Below are 27,176 nucleotides of genomic sequence, written 5' to 3'. Positions count from 1 at the left end.
AGCATTAAGAAGCTGAAAGGACACAGGACCTGGCTGGTGGGTTTTATTCATCTTGGTCACAAACTCTGCATGTCTGCTTCACTACAGCAGTCCAATAGGACGTCATAAAGAGTCTTGGCAGTTGGGATTTGAATACTCTATAGCGTTGTGTACAAAATTCACACTAGTAGGAAAGAGTTGCAAAATAATTAATTTGTTCATGTTGGTGAACACCAGAGTGTGTCTCTTAGAATCCATGACATAATTTTCTCTATAGAAGCTATTTTTATTTGTCTAATATTTTGGTTGGGATGCGGGTGGCGCTGTGGTCTAAACCACAGAGCCTAGGGCTTGCAGATCAGAAGGTCAGCAGTTCGAATCTCCGCGATGGAGTGAGCTCCCATTGCTTGGTCCCTGCTCCTGCCAACCTAGCAGTTCGAAAGCACGTCAACGTGCAAGTAGATAAATAGGTGGCTTAGTCATACTGGCCACATGACCTGGAAGCTGTACGCCGGCTCCCTCGGCCAGTAAAGCGAGATGAGCACCACAACCCCAGAGTCATGGACTGGACCTAACGGTCAGGGGTCCCTTTACCTTTAATATTTTGGTTTCTGGTCTTTTCAAGTAGTTGTGTCCCTGGGCTATTTTATCTATTAAACATACCGTGTAGCTTTATTAAATCAATAGTTTATGGAGTTGAAGTAGTGAAGAAACTCTGGTTTACAATTCATGTGCGTCTCTCCATGGAGAATTATATAAGAACTATTGAAGGATACTTCACTTTATTCCTAGAAAGCACCTCTCCTTTCAAAACCTACAAGAACACGTAGAACAATTGCTGGCAGAAGATGCTGTCTCAGAAGATGGTCAAGGTAAATATATACAACATCTGTCATAAGTGCCAGCTACAAGGTGCTGAGGGATTTTGTGCCCCTATTGTTTGTTTGTTTGTTTGTTTTTTGAGGGGGCCGGGGGCCCCAATGTTCAGCAGGAGGAGGAGGGCGAACACAGAGCCAGGCACAGTGCAGCTTCAGTGGCCTATGGCTCCTCCTCCTCCTCCTCCTCCTCCTGCTGTATGGGGGAGGGATGGGGGAAGCAGCCTGTATTGGAGCCAAGCATGGCGCAGCTCAGTGGTCATTGGTTGCTGCTGCTGCTGCTGCCACCACTAGCTGGGGGCTGCTTCCCCCATCTTTACCTTGCACAGAGCCTGTGCTGCCACCACGTTTGGCTCCATTCCCTGACTTCTTGTGACCGTGCGTGTGTGATGTCATGACATTGCACCGGCGCCGCTCAGTCTTTTTCAGAAGCTGGTGCCTCTGGTGTCCGCTCATTTTGCAATTGCCTTAAGAAAGCAGAATAGCATATTATAGAGACTTTCCACCTAAACCTAGTTCCTTTCTTGGTGGTCTTTCTTTCTTAAAAATGTATTTTTATTAAGTTTTATCAGATAAACATAATATCTATTTTGGGGAAAGAAATGGCCAACTACACAGAAAGTTTGCAAGATACCAGCCTGTTTAATGTTCAGAGCAGTATTCATTGAAACAGTTTGATTCATCCAAGCACAGTTCTCCATAGAGTCCCATGTGTGGAGGGTAGGTGACATGGGTTTTCAACGATAACACATATTCAGGGCTGTCTCATCCATAGGGGCTGGTGGCACGGCGCACCAGGGCGCCGGACCCCCCAGGGGCACCCCACGAGCCCGCCGGCATACCGGGCTCCCCCTCCCCAACCCACCCCCACAGGCGGGCACTCGCGCGCCGGCGGGCTGCAAGCCGGCCGCCCTCACCTCCCGGAGCCCCAGCTGGAGCGGCACGGGGCTTTGCGCGCCCTTCCAGCACTCCAGCTGGGGCTCCGGGAGGCGAGGGCGGCCGGCTTGCAGCCTGCCCGCCCACCGGCTTGCAGCCCGCCTGCCCACCAGTGCGCGAGCGCCCGCCCGCCCCTCATCCCTTGCCCGCTGGCGCGTGAGCGCCCGCTCCAACGCCACGCCCCGCATCCCCCGCTCGCCCACCCCCCCTCCTGAGGGGTGGCCAGCGCGGGAGGGAGGCGGGCGGAGAGGCAGCAGGCCGGGGGCGCCGAGGGATCACTGCACCACGGCGGCCGATCCCTCTAAGACGGCCCTGCACATATTCAATAATTTTTCTATTTAATGTGTGTCATTGTTGAAAGACACATGGGATTCTATGGAGAACTGTTCTTGGATGTATGAAATGTCTCTATCTTTGGGAAGCTTCCTCTGTGTTCAGGAGAAGAAAAATAACAATATAATATCCCAACTGATGCTTGTGCCTCTTTCTTTTCCCATAAAACTGAACACAAAGTTGCCTCATCTCAATTACTGTATGTCTTACGTTGTTGCTTTACAAATATTTCTCATTGTCATTCTTTCAACTTTCATTTCAGATCAGGGGGTAGAGGGCAGGCTTGGCCCTTCTACCGTGGTGTTGGATCACACCAGTGGTTTTGAAGGGCTCCTGTTGGTAGATGATGACCTACTTGGGGTGAGTGTGAGGTAAACGCTGTGAATGGGCTGACTTTTCACTGGGGACTCTAGGTCGCTCTTTAGAGTCTGTGCTGGTGTTTTCTCACTTCATTTTTTGGTCTCTGTATGACCTCACTCTCCTTTTGCTTTTGGGCTTAGGTAACACTGGTTCCCTGCTAATATTGGCTAATAAGCTGAGTGTGCATTTCCTATCTCCTGCCACTCCTCTTTCTGGAGCGAATCCCCTTCCTCACCATTAAGCAGCTTGTCAGCAGTTATGTCAACTGTGATGAAGGTTAACTAAGGTTACCATTTAACTATAATCATGTTTGAGGTTGACAGCATGTTTGAGATTCTAATTTAAGGCAAACATTAATTGCTAATGTTTCTGACAAACTTTAACCTGAGGTTAATGGGAAAATTTTGTCTAGGGAGTGAAGGTGATATGTGGAGAGACTGCATGTTTAAGAAAATATTTCCTATTTATTAATTGTGGTCAACACAGAGCCACTATCATGCCTTCATTGGTTTGATGTTAATAGAAAATGTGTTTTATGCTAGAGTTGCTGATAGGGTGTCTCCCTTTTGATAACACTTGTCAGGTCTTCATTATAACTTTCCCCTTTGGTTGCTGTTATAGCATGGTTTTTCTTAAGTTTTGAGTTCAGATGGTTCCTTGGTTCTTGGGAGAGTAGCTGGTGGTTCCCAGATTCAGGAATTAGGTGCACAACTTTTTTGGATGGAGTTGCATTCTCCCTTAAGGATCAAATATGTAGTCTAGGGGTACTTCTTGATATCCAGGTGACCACAGTGGTGTGGAGTGCCTTATTCCTGCTCCATCTGATTCTCTAGCTGCTCTGTGTAGGACTCGGTTGTGATGCAGAATGAGGCTGTGGACGTTTTGATGAGCTATACTGCCTGTGATCATATAGGACCAAATTTGAAGCATTTGCACTGGCTATCTATATGTCACTGAGCCCAATTCTAGATGTTGACTGATATATAAAGCCCTGAATAGCTAGGAACTCAGCTATCTGAAATGGTGCCTGTCCCTGTACTGTTCTGCCTGTGAGTTGAGATGTGCTGGAGACACGCTGTTAGTTGTGTGCTATCACCAACTGAAATCTAGTTGCCCCGGACTCAGAATAGGATCTCCCCCCTGGTGGCATCCTGGTTGAGGAACTTTCTCCCCTCTGGAATCAGGTAAGCATCAAATCAGGTTTTTGATGTTGGGTAAATATGTTTCTCTTTCGTCAATCCTATGAGGAACAGCACAAATCTATATTTTTTACACTGCTGTCAGATAGTGACTTGTATACTGAATTTTAAATGAGGCATAATACAGCAATGTACATGTTTTTGGATAGTTTTATATAACTTGATCTGTTATAAGCAGCCCTTAAAGCATGCGGTGAAGGTTTGGAGGTACATGTTATAAACAAATAAAATGTTCTGATAAGCCCACCTATGCCTTTAAGTCTGAAATTTCTTACTTCTCTGTAGTTTGCATTGCACAACTCACTCTTTTATTATTTCGCTGTGTATCTTGCTGCCCACCTGTTAACACTCTCAGCTTAAGTTCTGTTTTCAACACTGCCTGCATATTCTTTGTTGTCCTCTATTGGTCTTTAAAGGTTTGTTTCTGATAATAGCTGTCTTCCTTCTCCCCCTGTGCTTCAACCCCCACTAGAGAATTACTTTCTACTTGTCTATGTTCTACTGTTGATATGTTTGTGTACTGGGTTACTGGAGGTTTACTTTGAATGTTTTTCTTGTCAACCTGTCTCACTGGGTTCCAGTTCTCAGCTGAGACAGGAAGGACAGAACCAGCTTTGCCCTGAACTTACCAGTGGCTGTTGTTATGCACTACCTAGCTACCAATCCTATGGCTGAGTGCCTATGGCTGCCTTAACAATAGAGAAAGTGCCTTTAGTGCTGTTGGCACTGCTGTCAGTTTTTATAGTCATTATGTACTGAAACAGTGTGTTGTCCCATCTGTGATCACTCCTTGATCATTCCTTTTGGCACTCTCTTTCTTGGTCTTGCTGCTTCTGACAAATCTTTGGACACACTCCCCTGCAGCCCATCTGGTTCCTGCAGTTGGCATGCTCCATGCTTTTATTTCATGCTGATTCCCCTCCACAACTTGACCAAGCAACTCAATTGGGCCAGTAACAGGGTCAGCACAGGTTGTGACTTCTCCAAAGCCAGTTCTCTGCTTTTGGCACTGGGTGTTTCGTCTAGGAGAAATGGAATCAGGAAGCCATTATGTGGGCATGCTTGTTAAATCTGTGTTTGGTGTAATTGTAGACCTGATTTTTGCGCATGCCCAATCCTGGGGAAAAGTGAGAGCAACCTATTGTGGAAGTTCTAAGATTTGATTAATTGAAAGTGACCTAATACCTTCTTTAACTGATTTTCTTACCCCACCGCCAACACACACACAATTGTGAGACATGTAATGAAACCCTTGATAATGGAAAACAATCATTCATGGTGTGTGACTGTCTTCCTCCTTTGTTTCCCAATTCAGGTAATTGGACATAGTAACTTTGGCTCTATCAGGGCTACTACCTGTGTGTATAAAGGTAAGGACTAGAAAAAATAGGGACTAATCATGGTACTGGTCCAAGTGGCAAAATGTGTGCTGCTAGTGAACAGCAACTTGAGATGAGAATTTATTAACAATGAGATTTAAACAAATTCCTGACTTTAATTTTGGGGCCGCAGTTGTTTCAGATTTTTGCAGAAAATGTCAGACACTGGACATGCCACCCAGACAACTTTTTGTTGTAGGGTAGTGTGATACTAAACAAATCAATCAGGGGTTTTGGAAGAATGAATTCTTTCTTTTGAACTCTTCTGGCTGCCAAACTTTCGGACTATTCTAGTTTTATATGTTAATAGCATTTAACAGAGAATTTTTCATTTGACACATTTGCTGCTATATTTTGTTTTAGGAAAATGGATCTATGAGGTGCTGATTTCATCCCAAGGCCTTATGCAAATTGGCTGGTGCACTCTCAATTGCCGGTTCAATCAAGAGGTAATGCAACAGCATATTTATTTATTTTCTTACTTATCATATTTATATTTAGACATCACTCTTCACCTGAAGTTCCAAGGCTGGAAATCCCAGAAATTACCTATGCCCCCTTATTAGACTACTATTCGCATCATCCTATGTTAGCTAGGTCTGATGGGAAGTGAAATCTTGACAATATCTATATAATCTGGTTCTGCATAGGGTTTTAACTGAAATTTGGAATGGGGAACCTGTAATTCCTTTTCATAACTCGTGTTCTTCTTTAAGTTGGATATAGTACTGGACCTAATTACTAGTGTATGTACTTACCAGAAATGGGCATGGATGCTTGGTATATTACAAGGTGTGACTGGAAGGTAGGGTGAATCACTCCTGTATGCACTAATGGGAACTGCCAGATTCACGGAGACACGTGGGAGAGGTTTGTCCATATCTCAGCTAACATATGTGCACGTGTCTCAGCATTTGTTGACAGGCCTACGTTCATGTGGTAGCGTTTAGTAGCTGGTAAGAGTGCAGTGCATTGTGATTGAAAATGGAGCAGAGAGTCAATATGAAATTCTGTTTCAAATTGGGTAAATCAGCATCAGAAACCCACAAAATGCCCACAATTGTGTACGGAGATGAAGCTGTAACTCAAAAGACAGTGTATGAGTGGTTTAAGCATTTCTGTGAAGGGTGGCAAGCCATCGAAGATGACCCTCGATCTGGCAGACCCTCGATCAGCAGAACGGCGGCAAATGTTGACAGTTCATGAGTTATTGATGTGGAATCGGCGTTTGTTCGTCCGAATGGTGGTGGAAGAATTGCATATTCCACGTGAAATCATTACTGAAGTTACTGAGCTGTCCTACCCTCTATATTCTCCCAATCTGGCCCCACCAGATTTCTTTCTTTTTACAAAACTGAAATCTGCACTGAAAGGGCACAGATTTTCCAACATTTCACACATCCAAACTGCTATGACGAGGGAACTGAAAGCAGTATGAAAAGAGGACTTCTCCAGAAGTTTCCAACAGTTCCACGAACATTGCCAACGGTGCATTGTATCAGCCTGTATGTTAGAAGAAGAAGAAGAAGAAGAAGAAGAAACTTTTATTTGTATCCCGGCCTCCCCAGCCGAGACCGGGCTCAGGGTGGCTAACATCAAATATAAATATTGATATAAAATCAGACAATATATTCTCGCTGTGACCATTCACCGAACTGTCCGGTCACACCTTGTATGTTACCCATATGACTGTTTCTCTCAGGTCTGTTTCTCCCAGCCTACAAGTTTCTCAGTCCTTTTTGGCATGTCAGTGACAGTGGTTGAAGAAGGTGTATTATTGGAATGCAAAATCTTAATTGTGATCTGAGTATCTTTGGTAAAAGTTTGCTTTTGGTTTTCATGTTGCATAGGAAGGAGTTGGAGACACTCCAGATTCATATGCTTACGATGGGAATCGAGTGCGCAAATGGAATGTGACCACAACCAACTATGGTAAAGTGAGTGTCTGCCCCTAATTGTTTTCTTGCTGTACTAAGCATGTAGCCTGTGTATCTCTGTGAACAACTTCACTTGTTTCAAGAACTAGGAACACAGAAATCTGTCTTACACTGAATCAGATTATTAGTCTATCTATTTTGGTAATTTCAACACTTATTGTCAATAGCTCTCCAGGTTTTCATAGTCTCCAGTAGAACTGGAGACTCTTATTGGGTGGTGTAGTCACCAGTGCTCAGAATTTATTTGTTATTAAGCTTCATGTTTTGTATTTAATTTTATTGTGAAAAACCAGTTTCTCCTCCATTGTGCATATTGACCCACCTGCAGATCCAGTTTGGCCTGTGAGACCATTTTCTCCAATCATGTCCACCTGTCAATCAGTGACATCAGTGCAGGTTACTGCATTGTTGTGGGTACCTGTTCCTAGCAGGGTTAAACCCCTCACACAGCAGCTGATGAGCAATGGTTAAACCCTGCTCAGTTTGGCTGTGTGCTTGCAAACACATGGCACATCTCATATCCCTTGCCTGATGTAATATAGAACTAGAATTCTGCATACTGCAATATGCAACAGAAGGGGGTAGAAAGTAAAAACAATGAATCAGTATGGCAACAGAACTCTTGACCTGTACAGTTTTTCTTGACTGAATTGGAAGCAATCTCTATATGTTTTAACCATATCCTAGCAACATTGGTTACATACCCCAAATCCCATCTAATTGCCTTTTCTTTTTTCTGCAGTCTTGGGCAGCAGGAGATATTGTCAGCTGCTTGATAGACCTGGATGAGGGAAGCATTTCTTTCTGCCTGTAAGCACCCTTATAGAACTATCCTAGATGTTGCTAGTCTGCTATATTCTGTCCTCTCAGCTTCTAAGTATATTCATTGAGAGCTTAATCCAAGCTCCACTAAAGGGTAAATAGATAACTTCATTCTCAATAATTCTCTACTAAAATTGAATTCAACAAGGTCCTTTGCCTCACTGTGTCTAAATTGTTTCATAAAGTTGGAGTGCATCACTTCTGAGTTTAGATGCTGATAGGGAATGTTTCCTGGTACAATGTTGTTATGTGTGCAAGAAGATGAATAGAGAAATAAAACTAGATCTACACAAGCAGAATCTACACAACATGAGTGGTTGTTTTTAACATGACTGTCTGGAGCTGTACAACACAGAAAGCTCTATAGAGCACTTTGAGTCATTGTGTGGAATTCTTAAGCTGAACAGGACCTTGAACAGAGCTTCAGCAATAACAATTCATATTTTTCTAAGTGTCTCTGCAAGAAGTTATTTCCTAAGATCCTCAGTGAAAGCAATGGGAAAATTCTGCACTTGGAATTCAGAATTTGCTTTTATTTTTATTGGCTTGTCATAATACAGAAGACAAGATGCTAAGCTGTGACTGTTTCTTCCTTTTACAGGTAGGTAGACGTGTTGGTCTGCCATAGTCAAAACTAAATAAATAAATAAATTCCTTCCAGTAGCACCTTAGAGACCAACTAAGTTTGTTCTTGTTATGAGCTTTGTATGAGGTTTTTTTGTTTTGTTTTGTTTTTGGTATGAGCACACGAAAGCTCATACCAAGAACAAACTTAGTTGGTCTCTAAGGTGCTACTGGAAGGAATGTTTCTTCCTTTGTGTAATGTCAGATACATATGTCTTTTGTGTATAGAATTCTTTGACAAGGTGTGTCAAAACTTTAGGGATTTGTCTCCTTCCCCTCTTTCTTTTCTTTTTCAGGAATGGTGTGTCTTTGGGGACTGCTTTTGATAACATCTCACGAGGCTCTGGCATGGCCTATTTCCCTGCTATCAGCCTGTCATTCAAGGAATCCGTTGCTTTTAACTTTGGTAGCCGGCCTCTCCGATATCCTTTGACAATAGTCTTAGCTAAACCGTAGAAATATTTTCCCTGAGCAATGTTGGCATCTAAAAAGTATCATACTCTTCTCAGGCCACAACTATGCTAAACCTTTCCGGTGATCCACTGGTTCTCAGTAACATAATAATAGTTAGGAGAAGTGCTATATAAATACTACATGCTTGACATACTTTATCTCAGTAAGCCTAACAATGCCCCCATAAGGCAGATTTCTACTATTATTTTTATCCTTATTACAGTCTGAGAGTGGCTTTGTCTAAGTAAGGCCAGTTTGTAGTTATGCTAAGATTTGGACAGGGGGCCTCTAGCTCTGTAGCTGAAGCTCTTCTTGCCAGCCTGAATGAAAAGTCAATTCTTGTCAATATGTCAGAAATGTTATACTCTCAGGAGGCAGTTTGAACAGCAATCTCCAGCAGCAGATACTACCTTCTTGAATGATCATTAAGGTGATTATTGGTCAGTGTGAATAAGAAAGACGTCCTGAATGAGAAAGCAGCAATCACCCTTGAATTCCTTTACAATACATGCTGTGCTTGGTACAGATTGCTTTGCAAGGGTTGGACAAGACCTGGAGGCATATGAAATACCAATAAATGTGGCAAGCATTCTAGAAGCTTGGTGTAGTGGATGAAAGCAAGGATTGGCTGCAGAGGAAAGCTTAGGGACTTAGGATCATTCCTTGAAGGAGGAGTAGATTGCCTTCTGTGGTTTTTTCCCCCCTTAATAATTTCATACATATCCAGTGGAGGGATACCGGCCCTTACAGGACAAACCAGCTGCAGATCTTGCAAAAGCGCAGAAACTGTTGGGGTACCTGAAAAATGTTATTCATACTGGAATAGATGTTACGGTGAGATAATCTTTTCAATGTTATGTTTATTTAGACTTGCCTTGCCAAAAACTGTTTGCACATTGGATTGATTAGGTTAGGGGCATTTCATTTCATTTTTCAAATTTTGTCAAGGGCTTTTATTACTTGCTGTTTAGCCAAAGCTCTTCAACTGACTTACAAAGAATAAAACAATAAAAATACACCAAAAACAAAGCAGTGATAAAATTTGAGCACAATGTAAATCTAATTAGTCTGTGCTGGGCAGATAATAAGGTTTCCCCTGGTACTAAAAGAAAAAGGAAGAAGATAGTGCCAGGTGAAACCCCACAGGGGTGCCCCAGGAAGAATGTAAGTTGGTCAAGGGAGCCGGGGACTCAAAAAGGTTGAAAACCTCTGGCCTAACTGATGCCAAATCTGGTTCAGGATGGTGTTAGCGTAATCTCTGCAAATCCAAGGTGTATCTCAGAATCCCAGTGGCTTCCTCAAGCTTAAGGAACACTTTTGTAGAATTAGGATCTGTTAAAAATGTGTAACCCTGAGTTATGTATTTCAGGAAGAGAAGCTGGTGGAAAGAGAGCCTTCCACGTGGCAACTCCAGGGGGAACCAACTGTTTTAATCACCCTAGCACACATTTTTAACAGTTTTGCTCCCCTTATGGTGAGTTTCCTCCAATGTTACTTCATGTATTTCAGGATCCTCCACCACTGTTTACAAAGTTACAGATGAGAATGAACTTCTCCTCATCAGTGAATTTTTAACAACAAATTCTGTGACTTCATAGAGGGTCACACCACTGGCATGTTTAGATCAGTTATTTACATCAGGAGTGGGCAACCAGCGGCCCATGATGCCATCCCATTCCCTGAACCCTGTCCTTCTGCAAGTTTGAGGCTAGAAAAAAGTCTCCTGTTGATGGCAATAGGAGACAAAAATCTAATTGTGGTATGGGGGGCATTTTCAGAAGAATCCCCATGCATTGCAACCCCCCACCAAAAATACACACCCCATCCTGAAATTAAGTTTGAAAGCAGTCTTCCATTGGCACAAATAGGCTCTTTCGAAGCCTAATTGCTGTGGGGGAGAGTGCAGCCAGGGAAGGAGGGGTTAACCATCCTCTCTCAAGCAGCCATCTCTGCAAAGATCACTAGCATCCCTATCTAGCAATTAGGTTTCCAAAAAGCTTTGGTCAGGCCTGATTGCTGGGGGAGAAATAGTTTTCTGTTGGGAAGGTATAGACACATGTGTATTTATGTAGGGGAGCATATAATAGATAGAGTTGAGCAGCTGCATCCACTTGGACCACATCCATTCTTGCTTTGGCTCTGCTCGCTGCCGGTATGTGGCCCACAAAGCATTGGCCAAGATGGAATGTGACCCTCGGGATGAAAAAGGCTCCCCACTGACTGGCAGCATTGCTAAGCCGTTAAAGACAGAAATCTGTGCCATCCCTACCTAGACACACCCGGGATTGAACGTGGCATGTTTTGCACCGAGCACCAGCATTTCCAACTCCAGTGCTCACATACAGCGAGTGCTGCAGTCTGTCATGTCCATCTGTGCACTTCACTCCTTCTTTTGAGTAGATTAACCAGCAAGCAAAGGATCCCAGCCAGATGGGTGGGGTATAAATAATAAAATTATTGTTGTTATTAACATCTTTTGCCAATTTGCTGCTGGGCAGAGTTCAAGGTTCTTCTGTCAATTCACAAAACGCTAAATAATTTGGGCCCAAAGTACCCTAAGGGCTATCTGATCCCTTACGCTCCACCTTGGCCACTGAGATCCTCTGAAGGGGCACTTGTGGTTCCTCACAACCACGAGGTTCAGCCAGCCTTTACTATGAACTGAGCCTCTAGTGTGGAAGGCTGTGCCCTGTGGAACTCCCTGCTATTTGAGCTTCGGCAGGCATCATTCCTACCTTCTTTTAGAAGTCTAAAAATGGTGTCATTCAGACAGAGCTTTACGCTGTGAATTTCTTTTTACCAACCATTATTTACTGATGTTTTTATTGCTCTTACTGTAATTTTGTACGCTGTGTACTACCTTGCTGTATTTTTTTTAAAATGGAAGCATAGTTTATAAATAATAAAGAAATAGCATTATGGGTGGGGGGAGCGGCTCTTGGAAACCAATCAGAATGTGGAGCCTGAGTAAAGGGACATTGCTGGGATGTAGGACAACCTGTCCTTGGAGTTCCCAATGTATAACTCTGGGGAAATGGCTGCTGTGAGCCCTCTCAGAGCTGTGGCAGCACCGAGTATTCACTGTTCTTGACTCTGCTGCAGCATCATGATAAAGCTATTCTGTTAAGTCTTCTGCTTTAATAAATTCTTTTCTGCAGTGCAAAGTGTACTTGGTGGAAGATGTGCTCATGAACTTCCTCCTCAGCATCCTGGAAGGAGGAGGGCCTGTGGAAGCGCACCCTCTTATACAGCAGTTGTTGGATCTCATGTGGCTTCTCATGGAGGTGAGCTACTGGAGTGCCTTTACTCTCAAGGAAAGAGACCCTTCTTCCTTTCTCCAGAGGAACTCCCTGACCCAGTATCTTCTTTCTTATTGAGTAAGAAAGTGTTTCTTTCCTCCCTCAGGATTATGAAGTACATGAATGCCTCAAGCAGCTGCTGATGTCCCTGCTCAGGGCATACCGCTTCTCTCCCATTGTTCCTGATCTAGGCTTACAGGTGAGCATTATTCTGTTGAACACCGGTAGAAACCCTTAAGAACAAAGTTAATTCAGTGCGAGGGGAGCTGCTTTGGCTCACTGGTTACAGCGTTGCAAATGTTGTTAAGACATTTGCTGTTTTAAGAGCTCTTTCTCACTGATCACTGCAGCTTATCTTGATTTCCCTTTTTTCTTCTTCTCTATCCAGATTCACTACCTCCGTCTCACTATTGCTATCCTGAAGCATGAGAAATCCAGGAAGTACCTGCTTCACAATGTCCTGTATCCTTTTTTATTTAAAAAAAATGCACTATTTCCCACATACATTCAAATCAACTGATGGTACAAACTTGCTTAGATAGACAAAAAGATTCATGTGTAGGCACTACAGAATCATCACCCTGTAACAGGAGGTGGTTTCTTTTTTTCCTGTGGCTGTGCACACCTGCAGCTAAATTTAAGAGGCCCTAGTCAGTTCTATATCTTAGTGTTGCTATTTCCTTACTACCAGATGCAGCTCAGATGTGCCTCTGCACAAATAGGAGAGGAAGCGTTTGACCAAGGCAAAATGGTTGCATCTTCACTGTGAGGTCTTTGAGATCACACTTTGCTGTATCACCCATTCTTTGCTGAATCTGTATCACCCATTCAGATTCAGTTTCTTTCACTTTCAGGGAAACCTATAACCTGTGATAACATGGGCTGTATTCTGTGCCATGAGACCAGAGAGAGGCAGCCAGACTAGCCAAAACAACCCCTGCTTCTTGTTAACTTCACCACTGCCACCATCTTTTTTGCCTACTATGTATTGCCTGCTCTGAGTAGCAGTGGCTGTCGGGCAGAGAGGGTCTGTTCCATCACCTGCTGCCTGATATTTTAACTGGCATTGCCAGGGATTGAACCCGGGTCCTTCTGCAGGCAAGTGTATGTTGTGCCACGGAGCTGGGGTCTCCCCCCTTAATATTCAAATCTGATCCCAGTGTTCCCCAAAAGTAGAGTGGCTGCATTCATGGAACAGCCAGCATGCCCAGAGGGTTATCTTTCACTTATTCTCTCTTCCAACACTATACACCTACCTGGCCTACCCTGCCAGATAAATGCTCTGTTCATTGACAATAGTTAAATAACATCTATGTATGAGCTGATCATTTTTCCTTTGCTTTGCTTCCCCATGTGCCTTTTGTAATTATCCCAACTATTTGGAAGCGTATGGCTTCTGTTTCAGTAGCATCACTCAGGACCATATAAGCACAAATTCTATAACGGCTTTGAGAACATACACAAGGTGGTCTCAGCAGCAGATTGCTAACATAGGGGAAGTGAGGTGGATAGCTGCTTCAATGTCCCCATGCATTGGAAGCTGATGAAAATAAGCAAAAAGTTGCAGAAGTTCCTTTTGCAGTTTTTCACCTCTTCTTTCATTCCCCCCAAATACCCTTCTTGCTGCACAATACAATCATTATAGCTTCCAAGTACCCTGTGGAGTTGACTTGTTTTCAGGAAATCTATTTTTTTTTACATGGTCCTATGTGTGGAGTTATTCTTAACTTATTGCAGGGATGCTGCTTGTGACATAGATCCCACAGGTGCATCTATATGAACTACCACACAACTCCCTTAACTCTCTGCAGATTTGATGTGCTCCGCTCAGTTGTGTTTTTTTACATCAAGAGTCCTTTGCGTGTGGAGGAGGCTGGTTTACAGGAGCTCATTCCCACCACTTGGTGGCCAAACCGCTTCAACAAAGAGGTGAGGAATATGGTAGCCACTGCTGGTAGATTTAAGGGCTGTCCTAGCTTAACTGCAAAGATGTTGGCTTTATCTAGGTGTTTTCTGCACATAATAGGTTATGCAAATAACCATTTAGCACCTTTATACAGCTGCATTCTCTTATTAGCTGTGTTTGTATTCATGGGCATTTGCAGCCCTTCCTGTCCATCCTTTTTGGCTTCTGCTAACAACTCTGTTCGGGACGCGGGTGGCGCTGTGGGTTAAACCACAGAGCCTAGGGCTTGCTGATCAGAAGGTCAGCGGTTCGAATCCCCGCGACGGGGTGAGTTCCCGTTGCTTGGTCCCTGCTCCTGCCCATCTATCAGTTTGAAAGCACGTCAAAGTGCAAGTAGATAAATAGGTACAGCTCCGGCGGGTAGGTAAACAGTGTTTCCGTGCACTGCTCTGGTTCGCCAGAAGTGGCTTAGTCATGCTGGCCACATGACCCGGAAGCTGTACGCCGGCTCCCTTGGCCAGTAACACAAGATGAGTGCCGCAACCCCAGAATTGGACACGACTGGACCTAATGGTCAGGGGTCCCTTTACCTTTACCTAACAACTCTGTTAACCTCGTATCTTTTAAACACAGGGCAAAGAAAGTAAAGAGATAAAAGATGAGACTGCTGAGGAGAGACTGAGGAGGCGAGCGTATGAAAGAGGGTGCCAGCGGCTCAAGAAACGCATTGAAGGTCTGAGGATGGGATAGTGGCATTCAAAATCTCATGGGGAATTTAGAATATGGCATGAAGCCATATTGATCAGTGCTAGAGCATAGCCTTCACAGAGAATGGAAAGAGAATTGCATGCCACGATAAATTTATCTATCACATTTGTATACTGCCTTTTGTCCCAATCACCCAAATTTAATATATTTGAATAAACAAATGCTATAAAATATTAGCTGGGCAGTGCCATGTTGCAGGTGCCATTGGCACCCCTGCTTGCAAATGCAATACTAGTAACTCCATTTAGAAACAGCACTAAGTTTTCCGCTGATAATGTTTTTACCTCCGGTCATTCCAAAGACTGTCCAGAGCCACTTGCGGAGTGTAGCTCAGCAAACTGATGTGTATAATAATTTGGGAAGGTCAGTTTCTTCTTGGGAGTTTCTATGCAGGGCTTGAATATGGCCACTGTCAGTTTCTCTGTAGCAATGTGATGGTGGCTGCTAACCGACGCAGTGTATATCATTACTGTTCTATTTATTCTTAGTGGTGGAGGAACTCCAAGTGCAGATACTGAAGTTGCTGTTGAACAATAAAGACCATGGTGGGGTAAGGATGATTGCATATATTATCTGCAGAGTATTTCAGTCACACTGGAGAGCAGCTTGCTTTTTGAGGTTGTCATGTATCCTCAAAGGGCCTTGTCTGGATCTTGCCATAAAACAAGATTTAGTCATATGAAAACTGAGGCCCCGTATATCTGGAACACTGTCTCCTTCCGTACAAACCTCTTTTGGTTGTTAAGATTGGCACTTGGAAGTTCAGGAGGTGGAAACCCAGGAGAGGGCATTCTCCGTAGCAGCCCCTGGGCTGTGGAATTTCCTCCCTGCACAGATGCGTCTGACACTCTTTCATCATGCGTTGAAGACTCAACACTTTACCCTGGCATCTAGCACCTAAATTATATATTCTGTTGGACCCACTGTGTTCTTCTGATTGTAAATTGGCTTGCCTTTTACATTGTTATAATGCAATATAAATCAGTCCTGGTACTTTCTGGTGATGGGTGGGAAAGAAGTATAATAAATAATAATTGTAATAGTAACAAATGAATACCAAATTCATTTCTGATTGCCTGATATTAAATGTAGTGAGGAGGCTCAAACTATTGTACACTAGAAGCTGTTTGCTCAGAGTAGGCTATTAGCAGCTTATCTTCTCTACTGGATACAATGCTAAACCTGACAACGTTGTTTATTGGACACACAGGCTAATGACTCCTGCCCAGTACCCTGGCATCTCATGAGTCTGTGTGAAATGATAATGCTGAGAATATGAGTGGAATATCTAAGAGCTAATGCGGTTAGGTGGGACTCCTAATAAAAGCCTAGTTAAATGATTTATGAACATCTTTGCACTGGCAACCAAATGATGGCAGTGTGGAACTGTAAATATCCTGAATGGACTTCTTGATTAGGGAACTGGATTTCTGTACAGCAGCCAGAAGAGCTAGTAATGGAGGCTAGAAGGGCATTCATACAAGGTGACTTCTCTGAGGATAGGCAGCCAAAGAACGCTGCTATGTAACTTGACTTAGGATAGGTTTCATGCATGCGTGTGCAGTACATCACACTCTCCCCGTCACTAAATGACTCACAACTGATCATGTGAGCTGCCTCCATTGAAGAGGAATTTTCTTTGACTTAATGACGGGTGACTTATTTATTTAGGATATTTGTAAATCACCAGACTCCCAGAGGAGCTGGGGGTTGTATACAAGAAGCACAAAACAACACACATCAACCATCCACCCCCCCAAGCATCTAGAACATAAAGAATTGAATAACAAAATCAGTTTGAAACCCATACTGTTACTGCTTAAGTATTCAGCCTCTCATTTTTAAACAGCAAATACTTGGGTAAATAAAAATGTCTTCCGTTGATGTTTCAAGACCAATCATGTGAGGTGGCTCCCTTTAACTCAAAAATACAAGTGCAACAGAGCTCCAGTTGGTGTCACCCCAAAGCAGGCTGCATTATGAAGTGTGCATCCTAATGGAAAGGTTTGTGTGTGGTTCTTGGTCTGTGATGGCCATCACTTGATGTTGCAGCTCTTGAGAATTCTTTTTTAAAAATTGATTTATATCATGCCTATGTGGCCCAGTAGAACCCACAGGGCAGCTCATAATGAAACAAGCAGTAATCAGTAATAACAAAACCAGGTATGCAATTCAAACTGAATTCCAATTTATTTTTAAACAGCCGTTTGAAACAAGACAGCAGCAGACAGCAATTCCCTCAGCTTAGTGCAAGTCTAGCAAGTTATGAGAATACATGTATACACTTGTCTTTAAGGACTTACCTGTAAGGGCAAATTTCACATCAAATGAGCAAGTGATCATAATTCAGGCAAACCCAAGAAATACTGTAATTTTAGGTTGTTCTTTCACCTTGTTGGAACTCAACTGACTTTAAACACTGGTTGTTTCAGGGAGGAGCTTCCAGATACATCTTTCTAAATAAGTTTCGCAAGTTTCTTCAGGAAAATGCCAGCAACCGAGGGGTAAGCTAAGAACAGTATCTTCATTCCACTTTGACTTCTGTCGCACTTTCTGTTGGAGGGTCTGAAGAAGGACACAATCTTATATCTGTCAGAAGCTGTAGCTGCAGACATGTTTGCAGCTTGGACACTATAGGTGCCTTGTTGAGTGTGTAATGACTTCTTAAATTTTGGGCTGATGGACTCCATGCTACTGTCCTGTGCAGAAATTGGGAAATTTCCACACATCAATGGTTTACCAAGGTGCCGAGTTCATAGTGAATGATTTCTTTATCAAGGCCCCTCATGCAATATGAACACACGGTCACTCCTTACATTGTATTCAGTTTGGTTTTGTTACCTGACAATCTCAGTTCTCTGCACTCTGACAGACAATGCTCTTCAGATCTGCAAAGCCAAGCTTCAGTTCTGACTCCCCACCCCACCCATCTCTTAAATCCCTATACCTCTGTTCCCCATTGACTGCCTTCCTAGAATATTGGTGGCAAAACAATTATGCCAGGAATCTCATCTTTTTTAACAGAATATAAAGAAATAGCTTAAGATACCTGAAAGGGAAATGCAGTCAAGTTATAACTTCATAAAAGAAATGGTAACTGTGGGGAATTAATGCCCACTTTGTATCGATGGCACATTCTTGAACAGAAGTTTTGGTTTTAAAAGTGGGTCTCGAAGCCTAAATGCAAATCATGATGAAATGACAGAAGCTGAAGGAAAGTGGGATAATGCAGCTGTCAGAATTTTCAGTAGTCAGAGGACAAGGCTTTGTCACCCTATATAACTTGATGCCCCTGTCCATTACTAGCCTGTATTATTATTTCTATGCAATTAATTAAAACTTTGCATATCTTATTGAAGGTTCCTGAATTCAATTTTTCTTAGTATGTCATTTTGAGTCTTGCTTAGCAGAGCACACTCAGCCATGGCTTAAAGGTCTCTCAGTAAATCTTCTAAGTGAAGGTGTCACCTCTCTGATATGGACTTTTAGTTCTTTCCTGACTGGGAGTGTTCTGTTGTTTCAATGCCAGTCTTTTCCGGCAGTGCGGGAAATGTGCTTACTGGCGCTTGCTAACATGCCTTGGGGCCATCAGGTTGGCTCATCATCTCTTTTCTTGATGTACTGTGCTACTGTGCTTTGAAGGGAAGATACGTTCGTGCTTGCTCTTTCTTGTTGGGAAACAGGTGAGAATCAGTGATGGATATTGACCCTGTCAGTTACTGGAAATGTTCTGTGCTGCCTGGGGAATGCTATAAGCAAGGGTGTGCATCACACACATCTGAGGGGATGGAGAAGCATGGCTCCTCAACTATTCTGTTAACAGTAGAGCATTGTCATTTTTTGTCCTTAGAATCTGACTGTGCTGTGTCCTCCAGAGTATATGGTGTGCTTCTTGCATCGACTCATCTCAGCCCTGAAACATTACTGGGATGAGTACAACATGAAGAACCCTTTAGCAATGAGCAGTGAAGGTAATTTCCAAAGATGCACAAATGGGAATATTGGTCTTTGTATGTGGTTGCATTTTGAAGAAGGCTGTATCATCCAGGAATTTCTGGAGTTGGGTGTAACCAAATTCTATCTCTTCACCCAAAAATGCAAAATGAGAGACATTCAAGACAACGTTTCTTACTTTTTGCACCCCACAGTGAAACAATGCCCATCCAAAAGTGGACCTAGTCCTCACTGTTGTGCAGACATGTAGCAGAGAAGAAAGTCATCTTCATCAGTATGCTTGCCTTGCCATAGCCCCTCAAAGGGGCTCTGTGTGAATGCATTTTAGCTTTCTTTGTTCAATACTCATTTTTAGTGCTCTGCTGTTTAGCGACACACACTGTTGACTTCTCTTCCCCCTTATACCAGAGGGAGAGTTGGCTAGGGCAGGTGGATGTCTTGTAACTGCGGCCCTGATTATTTGCACTCATTGAAGGTTAGCTTTCTTTGGCCTTCTCCGTAAATACATATAAAACATCTTTTCCCACAGATGCATATGTCCCCCCTCAGCTCTTCTATAATGGCAAGGTGGATTACTTTGACCTCCAGCGACTCGGGGGACTCTTGTCTCATCTCAAGAAGACCCTCAAAGGCAAGTGCTTGTTTTGTTGTGTTCCATTAATTCATGTGGAAGCATGTGATGTGGAAGATCTGCCGGAGGAGCAAATTGCTGAGGGAAGTACCATAAAAGATGGGGAGGGAGTGTCACAGAATTAGCTTCATTGCTTTGTGGAGCTACGTATCTGTGTGTGAAAGCTTTGGTTCTGCCTTTTACTTTGACTCAGAAGGCTGCTGGTTTCTAAGTCCCCTAAGTGATCCTGGCAAGGTGAGAAAGGTCCTTTTCTATTTTCACTTTGTTAAATACTAGGGATACTAGGAAACTCAGAATGTCATTTATTTGCTGAAACAGGCAGGTGCTAACTTGGCATCTTCTTCAGAGGCTTAGTTGTCTTCACTTGTGACCTTCCTTTAAAACTATGTATTTTAACTTGATTATCAAATAGCAGCCATGACATAAGTGTGGTAATTTTTTTGACTTGTTAATTTACATGCAAATCTATTCTAGCTCATTTAAATAGCTCAGTCCTCTTCAAGGATATGTGTACGGCCTCTGAAGCTAAAAACAAGAACTGCTCTCCTGGGACTTGAAGATAAAGTGGCAGCTGATGCCTCTTGGCCTGTGAGATTCCAATTAGGACTTGCTTTTTCCTCTTTCAGGTGCTCTTCAGATCAGCAGAGCCAGGCTTTAGGGCACAGGGGCTGCTTGGCCATCTGCTTGGTAGAGATAAGAGAGTATCAAATACAAGCTCCAAATTACATTTTGAAGATTGTGTGTGACCCTTTTATGAACCTTGTTTTTATTCACCCTGGGGAGACCCAAGATTTCCCTACCCAATTTTTGGGCTCTTATTGGACTGACTTGTCCATTCCACCTAGGGTCTGGATGCTCCCCTCTCTGTCTTGGGAGCAGCCTCCAAGGCAAAATGTACACAAAAGGAAATAGCTATTAGAATCAGTAACATGATCTGGAAAAAGTACAGTTTGCATACAGGAGCATTTTATCTATTTTAGTCGTTAAAAAAAATACCACCCTTCAGTTGTTGGTTTATAGGTAAAACAATAAAGCATAACAATATGGGGGGGGGTGTATAGGTGTCAGAAAGCATGTTTGTTATTTGGTACTGCTCATATTGCTCTAGAGCAGACTGCTGCTTTGAGTCCCGCCAGGAAAATGGGGTATAATAATAATAATAATAATAATACTGCAAATAAGACATGTGGTAAATGGAATGTGCATAGATAATTATACCTAGCAATGAATGTATTTGGTATTTTATTCATACAGATGAGCTTGCTTCAAAGGCAGATATTCTGATTGACCCTGCAGAACTTCAGGCGGTGACAATGGATGATCTCGATGAAGATGAAGAGTCAGCAGTGTCAACAGCACAAGTGAGCCTAACAATGCCATGTGCAATGAGTTTTAACTTAGGCAGCTGTCAATGGAGTCTATAAGGAAGGAAGGAAGAGCACTGAACCTCCTGGAAGCAGAAATTTGTTTTGGATGGGTGGGAGAAGCAAGTAAAGAGAGACTTTTATGCGTTGTACCTAAGAAATTAGCCTTTCTAAGTTTTGTGTTGAACGTATTGGTTGTACTGCAGTCTAATGGTACCATAGCAAAGTGTACATCGGAATCCAGCCCAAAATCCTGACTCTAAGAGGCCATAATCAGACATACTTAGGTCAGGGGGACGGTTCTGAAAACAAAGTTACCTGAGGTGGGAGGCTAGCAGGGAAAGGGACTTCTCAGTGTTTGGACCCCAGTAATGGAATGCTGTCTCCAAAGCAGTTGGCCTGGCACCTGCTTTGTTGTCCTTCAGTGCCAAGCAAAGACCTTTTTATTTTCTCAGGTCTTTTATATTAATTTTAACCCTGCTGGTTCTACTGCAGGCCCAGAATTTTGCAGGCTAACAGAGAGTTCTCTTTTTAGCAAGATCTGGTGGTCACTTAAAGCTCCAACAGCTCTGCATTTCTCGTTAGTCAGCAGCGTTACACTCATAGCCTGAGAATGCCAAGAATGCTGGTGGAAGGCTAGTTGCTTTTGGTCCTAACACAGGCACCTGAGTCAGGATCTGGGCTTGCTAGCTTTTTGCCGAAGATTGTAGTGATGACTCTGCAGTTTGAGTGGGGAAGTTCTAATATCAGAAACAAATATAAGGGAAACAGCAATATGATTTTATATAGAAGACCTCATGTGTTGATTTGACACAGTTGTCACCTGTTGTTTATGGTTTCCACCAATCTCCTCTTCCCTGCCCCCTGTCCTGAATCTCCTGGCATACACAGAGAACTTGGGGAAATGGCAGGATTTGCAGAAGTAGTGAGTGCCTTCTACAAAAATCCTGCATGAAGCATATAAGACTTTGGAAATGAAAGAAACAGGGTGGAGGCCCTCTTGTTGCTTTCTCCTTCCCCAGTGGCTGGTGTGGAGCAAGAGGGGATCAATTAACACAAATTCATATAGAAGGGGAAAGCAATGAAGAGGGATTCCATCACTTCCTGCCTTCACTAAAACATGATGTAAAATGACAGAAAAGGCCTGTCCCAAGACTTCACTAGCTCTTGCTAGCAGAGGGTGGGTTTTATCTCACTTCACATGATAAACAGTGTCAACCTCTACTTCCTTCTTCATCTTAATGAAAAAGCCTGCTGCGAAGCAAAAGATTCCCCTTCCAAATCTGTAATTAGCAGAAAACTCAGGAAAACAGATATTTATGTTAGGGAGAAGGATGGTTCCCAAAGGTTGGCAGGGGCAGCCACCATAGTGACTTGGTGACTAAATCTGTAGAGCACAGTAAAGTGTGGGAAAAGGTCGGGCAGGGGGTGCTTTTTAAGGCTTCAAGCCTCTTCTATATATACCCCAGGAAAAGTTCAGTGGAAACTCAAGACCAGCTACTACTCTGAGAACTTTGAGAACTGTTGACACAATGAGATGCAAGGCCTGATAAGATGAGGAATTCAAGGATTCAGTTTGTTAAAGAAAGTACTCTGTGCAAAGAAAAAAAAAGTTATTTTGTTTTGCTTGGCTTCAATTGCATTTTTTGTCTTCGCAAACGTTGCCTTGCAGGTTGTCTTGTGTTCCTCTTTAGAAACTGCAAGCTAAAGTTCTATCTCCTTAGGTTTCTCAAGGGCAAGGTTATAGGTGATCAGGATTTCCCACTCCTAAAAATATGGAAAGATACTACATGCTGGGCCCAGGAAATTTGAATGGTTGATACTTTGCTAGTTTACAGGGATGTCAATGTGAGCACAATTTTGCCATCTGTGACTGCACCCTCTGATAAGACCATGTTGTGAAGAATATTGTGTCCCTTGAATTTGGAACTGTACAGCACAGGATAGCCCAGTATTGCCATTACGTCTGGCCCAGTGCTGATTCTTTCACTCCGGTTGCTGTTTGGACCCTTAAAAGATTAATTCCAGTCATCAGCTGATGCATAATCAAGCTGATGCATTTTGCAATGTGGATTGTGTAAACTGAGTTGTGTGTCAGTTCAAAACCACCCTATTGAAATAACTGATGAGGATACAAATTATGCTTTCTAGTAAAAGTTTTCCTGTCCTGAATGTCTCCCTGTGCCATGCTTGCCTGTATGAGGCCCTGGTTCTTCTTATAGGTTACAGTGAGTGAGAAGGAAATATTTCGACTACTTGTCCTACAAATGAGCCTAACTAGAACAAAGGAGATTTGTGCATGGTTCAAATCAGCTTGATTCTTCCCGTTAGAGAAAGAGCTGAACAAATACTACTTCAAATCTCTCAATCTCTCTTTTTCTCAGCGTCCAGCTGCAGCACTGGCAATCGGAGGTGCCTTGGCCAGACCAAGCTGGCTTAGTTCACCCACCCTGGGGCGGGCTAACCGTTTTCTCAGCACTGCAGCTGTTAGCCTTATGACTCCAAGGCGGTCACCAGGTGCCTTGGAGAAAGTTAAAGTTCGTACGTTGAACATGGAACAACGGACAGAGGAGGACAGTGAGTAGTGTGTATATATATAATCCTTTCTAATACACACAAACCAATAACAACAACAACAACAAAAGAGAGAAGAGATCAAAGCAAGAAGGGGGGGAGAAGGATACAAGGTGAGAGGAGGGAGTGGTAGTATTCTAGAAATAGCATTATAATTCTAGACAGTTGCTCTTCATAAACATATTATCCAATAATGTTTTTCCAAAGAAATCCATGAGAAGAGAGTGCCTGCCAATCATGTTCCTTAATTTTAATGTATTCAGTAAAAAGATGTTACACTTTCCTAAATTGCCCTTCATTTTCAGGTTGTGTAGGGTTTGGGTAAATTTTGTTAACATTTTCTGTTTAAACAATGGTCCAGATCTGAAGGTAGCAATATTATTGCAAGTCTCTTGTAGCTGACTTCCATTGTTCTCAGCCATCCTAAATTCATAATTGGTATCGTAGATAAGAGCTCTCTTGAATCATTTACAGCGCTTGGATCATTACAGCAAATGGACTTCTCAACATGATCAGGTGTTTACAAAATGATAACAAATGTGGGGTAATAGTGGTTTATTGCTTTCTTTGTTATTAGGCATTTTTTGTGTTTTTATGCTGTAAATCGCTCTGTGGCCCTCTCATAATTATTTATTTATTGGATGATAGATAGATAGATAGATAGATAGATAGATAGATAATTCAATCCTGAAGTTCTGCCTTCTGAGGGAAAGGATTTCTACCTGCATGCTAGCCCATGCCTGGATTTGTTGTAAAGGACTACGATTGTAATAGCTTGAAGTAAACAGTGTTAAATAGGTTAGATTTAATTATTTTAGTAAACAAAACTGCAAGATGATGAGGCTCAGAAGGATAAATGTAGGTTCAGAGGCATAGTCCATATGCCTCGAAACAGAACCAGCCAAACTAAGATGTCTGGTGACTTGAGGTAGCTGTTTGTTCAAGATTTCCTTCAGAACAGAAAGGCTAACAAAACTTTATGGTTAAAAAAGAGAGAATACCAGAACAGCCTTAGGTCCATTTTCTTCACAGTGATGGATGTTTCATTGTATTTATGACAGTTGAAGGCAGCCATGGAAATGAGGGCCTTTTATTGGGGAGACCTGCCGAAGAGCCAGAACAACCAATCACTGAGAATTCTCTTTTGGAAATCTTGGATGGAATAGTCATGATGTACAACCTCAGCGTGCACCAGCAGCTTGGTAAGGTGAGCAGGATTCATTTCAGGGGAGTTTTCAGTCCTGTCCCATTCTTACAATTGGGATTGGAACTCACACTAACAAAGACACCATGGCCCACTGGGAGAGGGTGGGGTGCTTTTGATTGCAGCCACCATACCAACTCACGATGCTTTCTTGCGCTCTGCTTTTGGGTGGAACTACACCCTCTGGTGGCAGACCTGCACTTTCTGAACATGGTTGGCCACCACGCAGCAGTAACACAATAGATGTGCATGTATTTCCTTCTGAGGAGTAGCAGGTGTGAGAAGGAATGCTGATCCCCATTACCTGCACTGGTATCCCGCTTGCAGCTGCTTCTTTCCCCCGTCCCAAAGCAGGGATCTGTGATCAGCATTGAAGCTAGCTGCAAGGGAATAGCCTTGAGGGAGAAGAGCTCCAGCAGGGATAGCGGCTGACAGAACAAGAGTTGCCAATTTTCTGTTGGAAATTGTCCTGCCTTCTGCTTTACTGTCGTTTGGCAATCTCCAACCTTCAGAGGTGTGGGTCTGTCTTATGTAGTTCTGCTATAGGCTGTCAGCTGAAAATCTGTCTTCAGGAAAGCAACTGGTGGGAGGGGCTCATTGTGCGGTTGGGCCCTGTAATGTATTGATGCTGCCATAAGTTAAGTGTTTGGAAAATAATCCAATATGTGCTATAACCTGTACAGAAAAGCTCTAGCTGGTACTACTGACCCTTATTTGTGTTTTAGATGGTAGGTGTTTCCGATGATGTGAATGAGTATGCTATGGCACTGAAAGACACTGAAGAAAAGATTAGCCGATGCCCAAAGAGGGTAAGAATAACACGGGGATAGTTACATTCACTCTCCCTTAAATTAGGCCTATATTGCCTGCAAGCTGTTCTCTTTCTTGAGAATCATTCAGGTGCTGAGCAGCACTCTATTGCTCTCACTGATTTTCTGAAGGCAGACTGAGAAGTAATGGTGGCTAATTCTCCATTTAGCTAAAATAGGATGGTTGTTTTGTGTGGTTAATGATTAAAACAGCAACAACGCCTTGAGTGTTAAAGTCAACGTCAGAGCCACACACTCTTGCATGATCATGGCTCCCTTTCCATCAAAACATGGTTTTTATCTTTTTGGAATGGGAGTCATCAACTTGCACCAGTTCTTGTCTCCTGTGTTACACTGTTTATGTGTGAGCAGTTGTTAAATGAAGTTACCACTGGAATAGATTCTCAGCTTCTGTGGTGGTGTGTCTAATGTGGAATTGGTGTCAAGACTGCCTCCTGTTAAGATTCCTTGGATATTGTTAGGTGTGAAAAGTTGTGTGTACTATAGCTAGCCAAAGTGTGCCTGGGGCTCCATGGTATACCCGATCTCTGTAAGGATGACCCCCTTGGGAAGCTGACCATGGCAGCTCATGCTTTTCCTCAACATTAAAAGAACATCCTGCGATTGTGGTAAGGCTTTTGTGAAGTACTGGGCTTGCTGTATACATGCTTCTGGAAGCAGGAAAACATATGCACCATTGCTCTTCATCCCCCACCTCTGTGTCCATTTCAGAGAAGAGACATCCATGATGAACTGGTGAAGAGTCAGAAGGTTTTCTCAGAGAAACTTAATCACCTGAGTCGCCGACTTGCTTGGATCAACGTTACCATTTATTCAAAGGTGAGAAGGAAAGTAGTACACATAATATCAGTGGGGTGCCTCACCTAAGCTTGGGCCATAAAGTCCAGTTCTGGCCTGGCCAATGCTGAATGAAGCTGTACCATTTCTTCTTGTATGTTGTGCTTCTGTTAATATATCCTGGTAAAGTTCATTTTTATTACAGAAAAATCTTGTGTTTTAGCAGTAAATTCATCTGCATTTTTCCTGCTATTGCACAAAATTGTTGACCTCCTTTTTTTTATTTCCTCAGTAGCATTTACTCTGATCTGGGTGTGGGGAACCTGTGGCCCCCCAAATGTTGCTGAACTACAACTTGCCTCATCCCTGATGGTTAGCCATACTGCCTGAGGCTGATGGGCATTGGAGTCCAACAACATCTGCTGGACCACAGGTTCCCTGCCCCTGCACTTAGGTATATTATTTCCTGCCACTTGAGATACAAACTGACTAGGAATTGCTCCTTTTCAGGAGAAGATGCAAGATATATACTGGCTGCTACGGGTATGCATCCGCACTATTGAGCATGGAGACAGGATTGGTTCGCTCTTTGCTTTTATGCCAGAATTTTATCTGAGTGTGGCTATGAATAGCTACAGTGCTCTCAAGAACTACTTCAGTCCTGTCAACAGCATGGAAGAGCTTCCAGGTGAGGAGGAGGAGAAGGAGGGAACTGGAGAGGGCCTCTGAGCAGGACCATCTGTAATTTTGCGTATAGAATTCAATGTGCAAGAGAAAAGGGATAAGAACTCTACACAGGATGTTATATGTTGCACAGAATTTGGGTTGCAAAGAACCTTAGCTTAATGTGCCCTAGTGGTTGTAAAGGTGTGTTTTGAAAATGTGCTGGCTGTGTTGGGGGGTAGTATTCAACCAAGCTTTACTCAGAGAAGACTCATTGAAATTATAGACCTAACTTAGTCATGTTCATTA

General features: G+C 43.0%; 1 protein-coding gene across 4 annotated transcripts in view; it reads left to right on the top strand.

The window, feature by feature from the left end:
- The window catches only part of RNF123 (ring finger protein 123), a 90,170-nt gene that overhangs the window by 8,866 nt on the left and 54,128 nt on the right, over nucleotides 1–27,176 (top strand). For 2 of the 4 annotated variants that reach the window (XM_033140542.1, XM_033140543.1), the window contains exons 4-27: nucleotides 772–851; nucleotides 2,386–2,483; nucleotides 4,998–5,052; nucleotides 5,425–5,510; nucleotides 6,912–6,998; nucleotides 7,741–7,808; nucleotides 8,741–8,866; nucleotides 9,617–9,731; nucleotides 10,267–10,371; nucleotides 12,056–12,181; nucleotides 12,303–12,395; nucleotides 12,585–12,658; nucleotides 14,008–14,125; nucleotides 14,736–14,835; nucleotides 15,359–15,420; nucleotides 17,303–17,374; nucleotides 18,721–18,841; nucleotides 19,354–19,455; nucleotides 20,710–20,816; nucleotides 23,204–23,396; nucleotides 24,455–24,600; nucleotides 25,323–25,406; nucleotides 26,139–26,246; nucleotides 26,715–26,892. In XM_033140542.1, coding sequence (XP_032996433.1) covers nucleotides 772–851; nucleotides 2,386–2,483; nucleotides 4,998–5,052; nucleotides 5,425–5,510; nucleotides 6,912–6,998; nucleotides 7,741–7,808; nucleotides 8,741–8,866; nucleotides 9,617–9,731; nucleotides 10,267–10,371; nucleotides 12,056–12,181; nucleotides 12,303–12,395; nucleotides 12,585–12,658; nucleotides 14,008–14,125; nucleotides 14,736–14,835; nucleotides 15,359–15,420; nucleotides 17,303–17,374; nucleotides 18,721–18,841; nucleotides 19,354–19,455; nucleotides 20,710–20,816; nucleotides 23,204–23,396; nucleotides 24,455–24,600; nucleotides 25,323–25,406; nucleotides 26,139–26,246; nucleotides 26,715–26,892 — 2,504 coding nt within the window. Of the gene's footprint in view, nucleotides 1–771; nucleotides 852–2,383; nucleotides 2,495–4,997; nucleotides 5,053–5,424; nucleotides 5,511–6,911; nucleotides 6,999–7,740; nucleotides 7,809–8,740; nucleotides 8,867–9,616; nucleotides 9,732–10,266; nucleotides 10,372–12,055; nucleotides 12,182–12,302; nucleotides 12,396–12,584; nucleotides 12,659–14,007; nucleotides 14,126–14,735; nucleotides 14,836–15,358; nucleotides 15,421–17,302; nucleotides 17,375–18,720; nucleotides 18,842–19,353; nucleotides 19,456–20,709; nucleotides 20,817–23,203; nucleotides 23,397–24,454; nucleotides 24,601–25,322; nucleotides 25,407–26,138; nucleotides 26,247–26,714; nucleotides 26,893–27,176 lie in introns of those variants that run through there. The other 2 variants (XM_033140544.1, XM_033140545.1) reach the window with 2 other exon arrangements.

The sequence above is a fragment of the Lacerta agilis genome, chromosome 2 (genome assembly GCF_009819535.1).
Source record: "Lacerta agilis isolate rLacAgi1 chromosome 2, rLacAgi1.pri, whole genome shotgun sequence".
NCBI classification, from domain to species: Eukaryota; Metazoa; Chordata; class Lepidosauria; order Squamata; family Lacertidae; genus Lacerta; species Lacerta agilis.
This window is presented reverse-complemented; position numbering and strand designations above follow the sequence as displayed.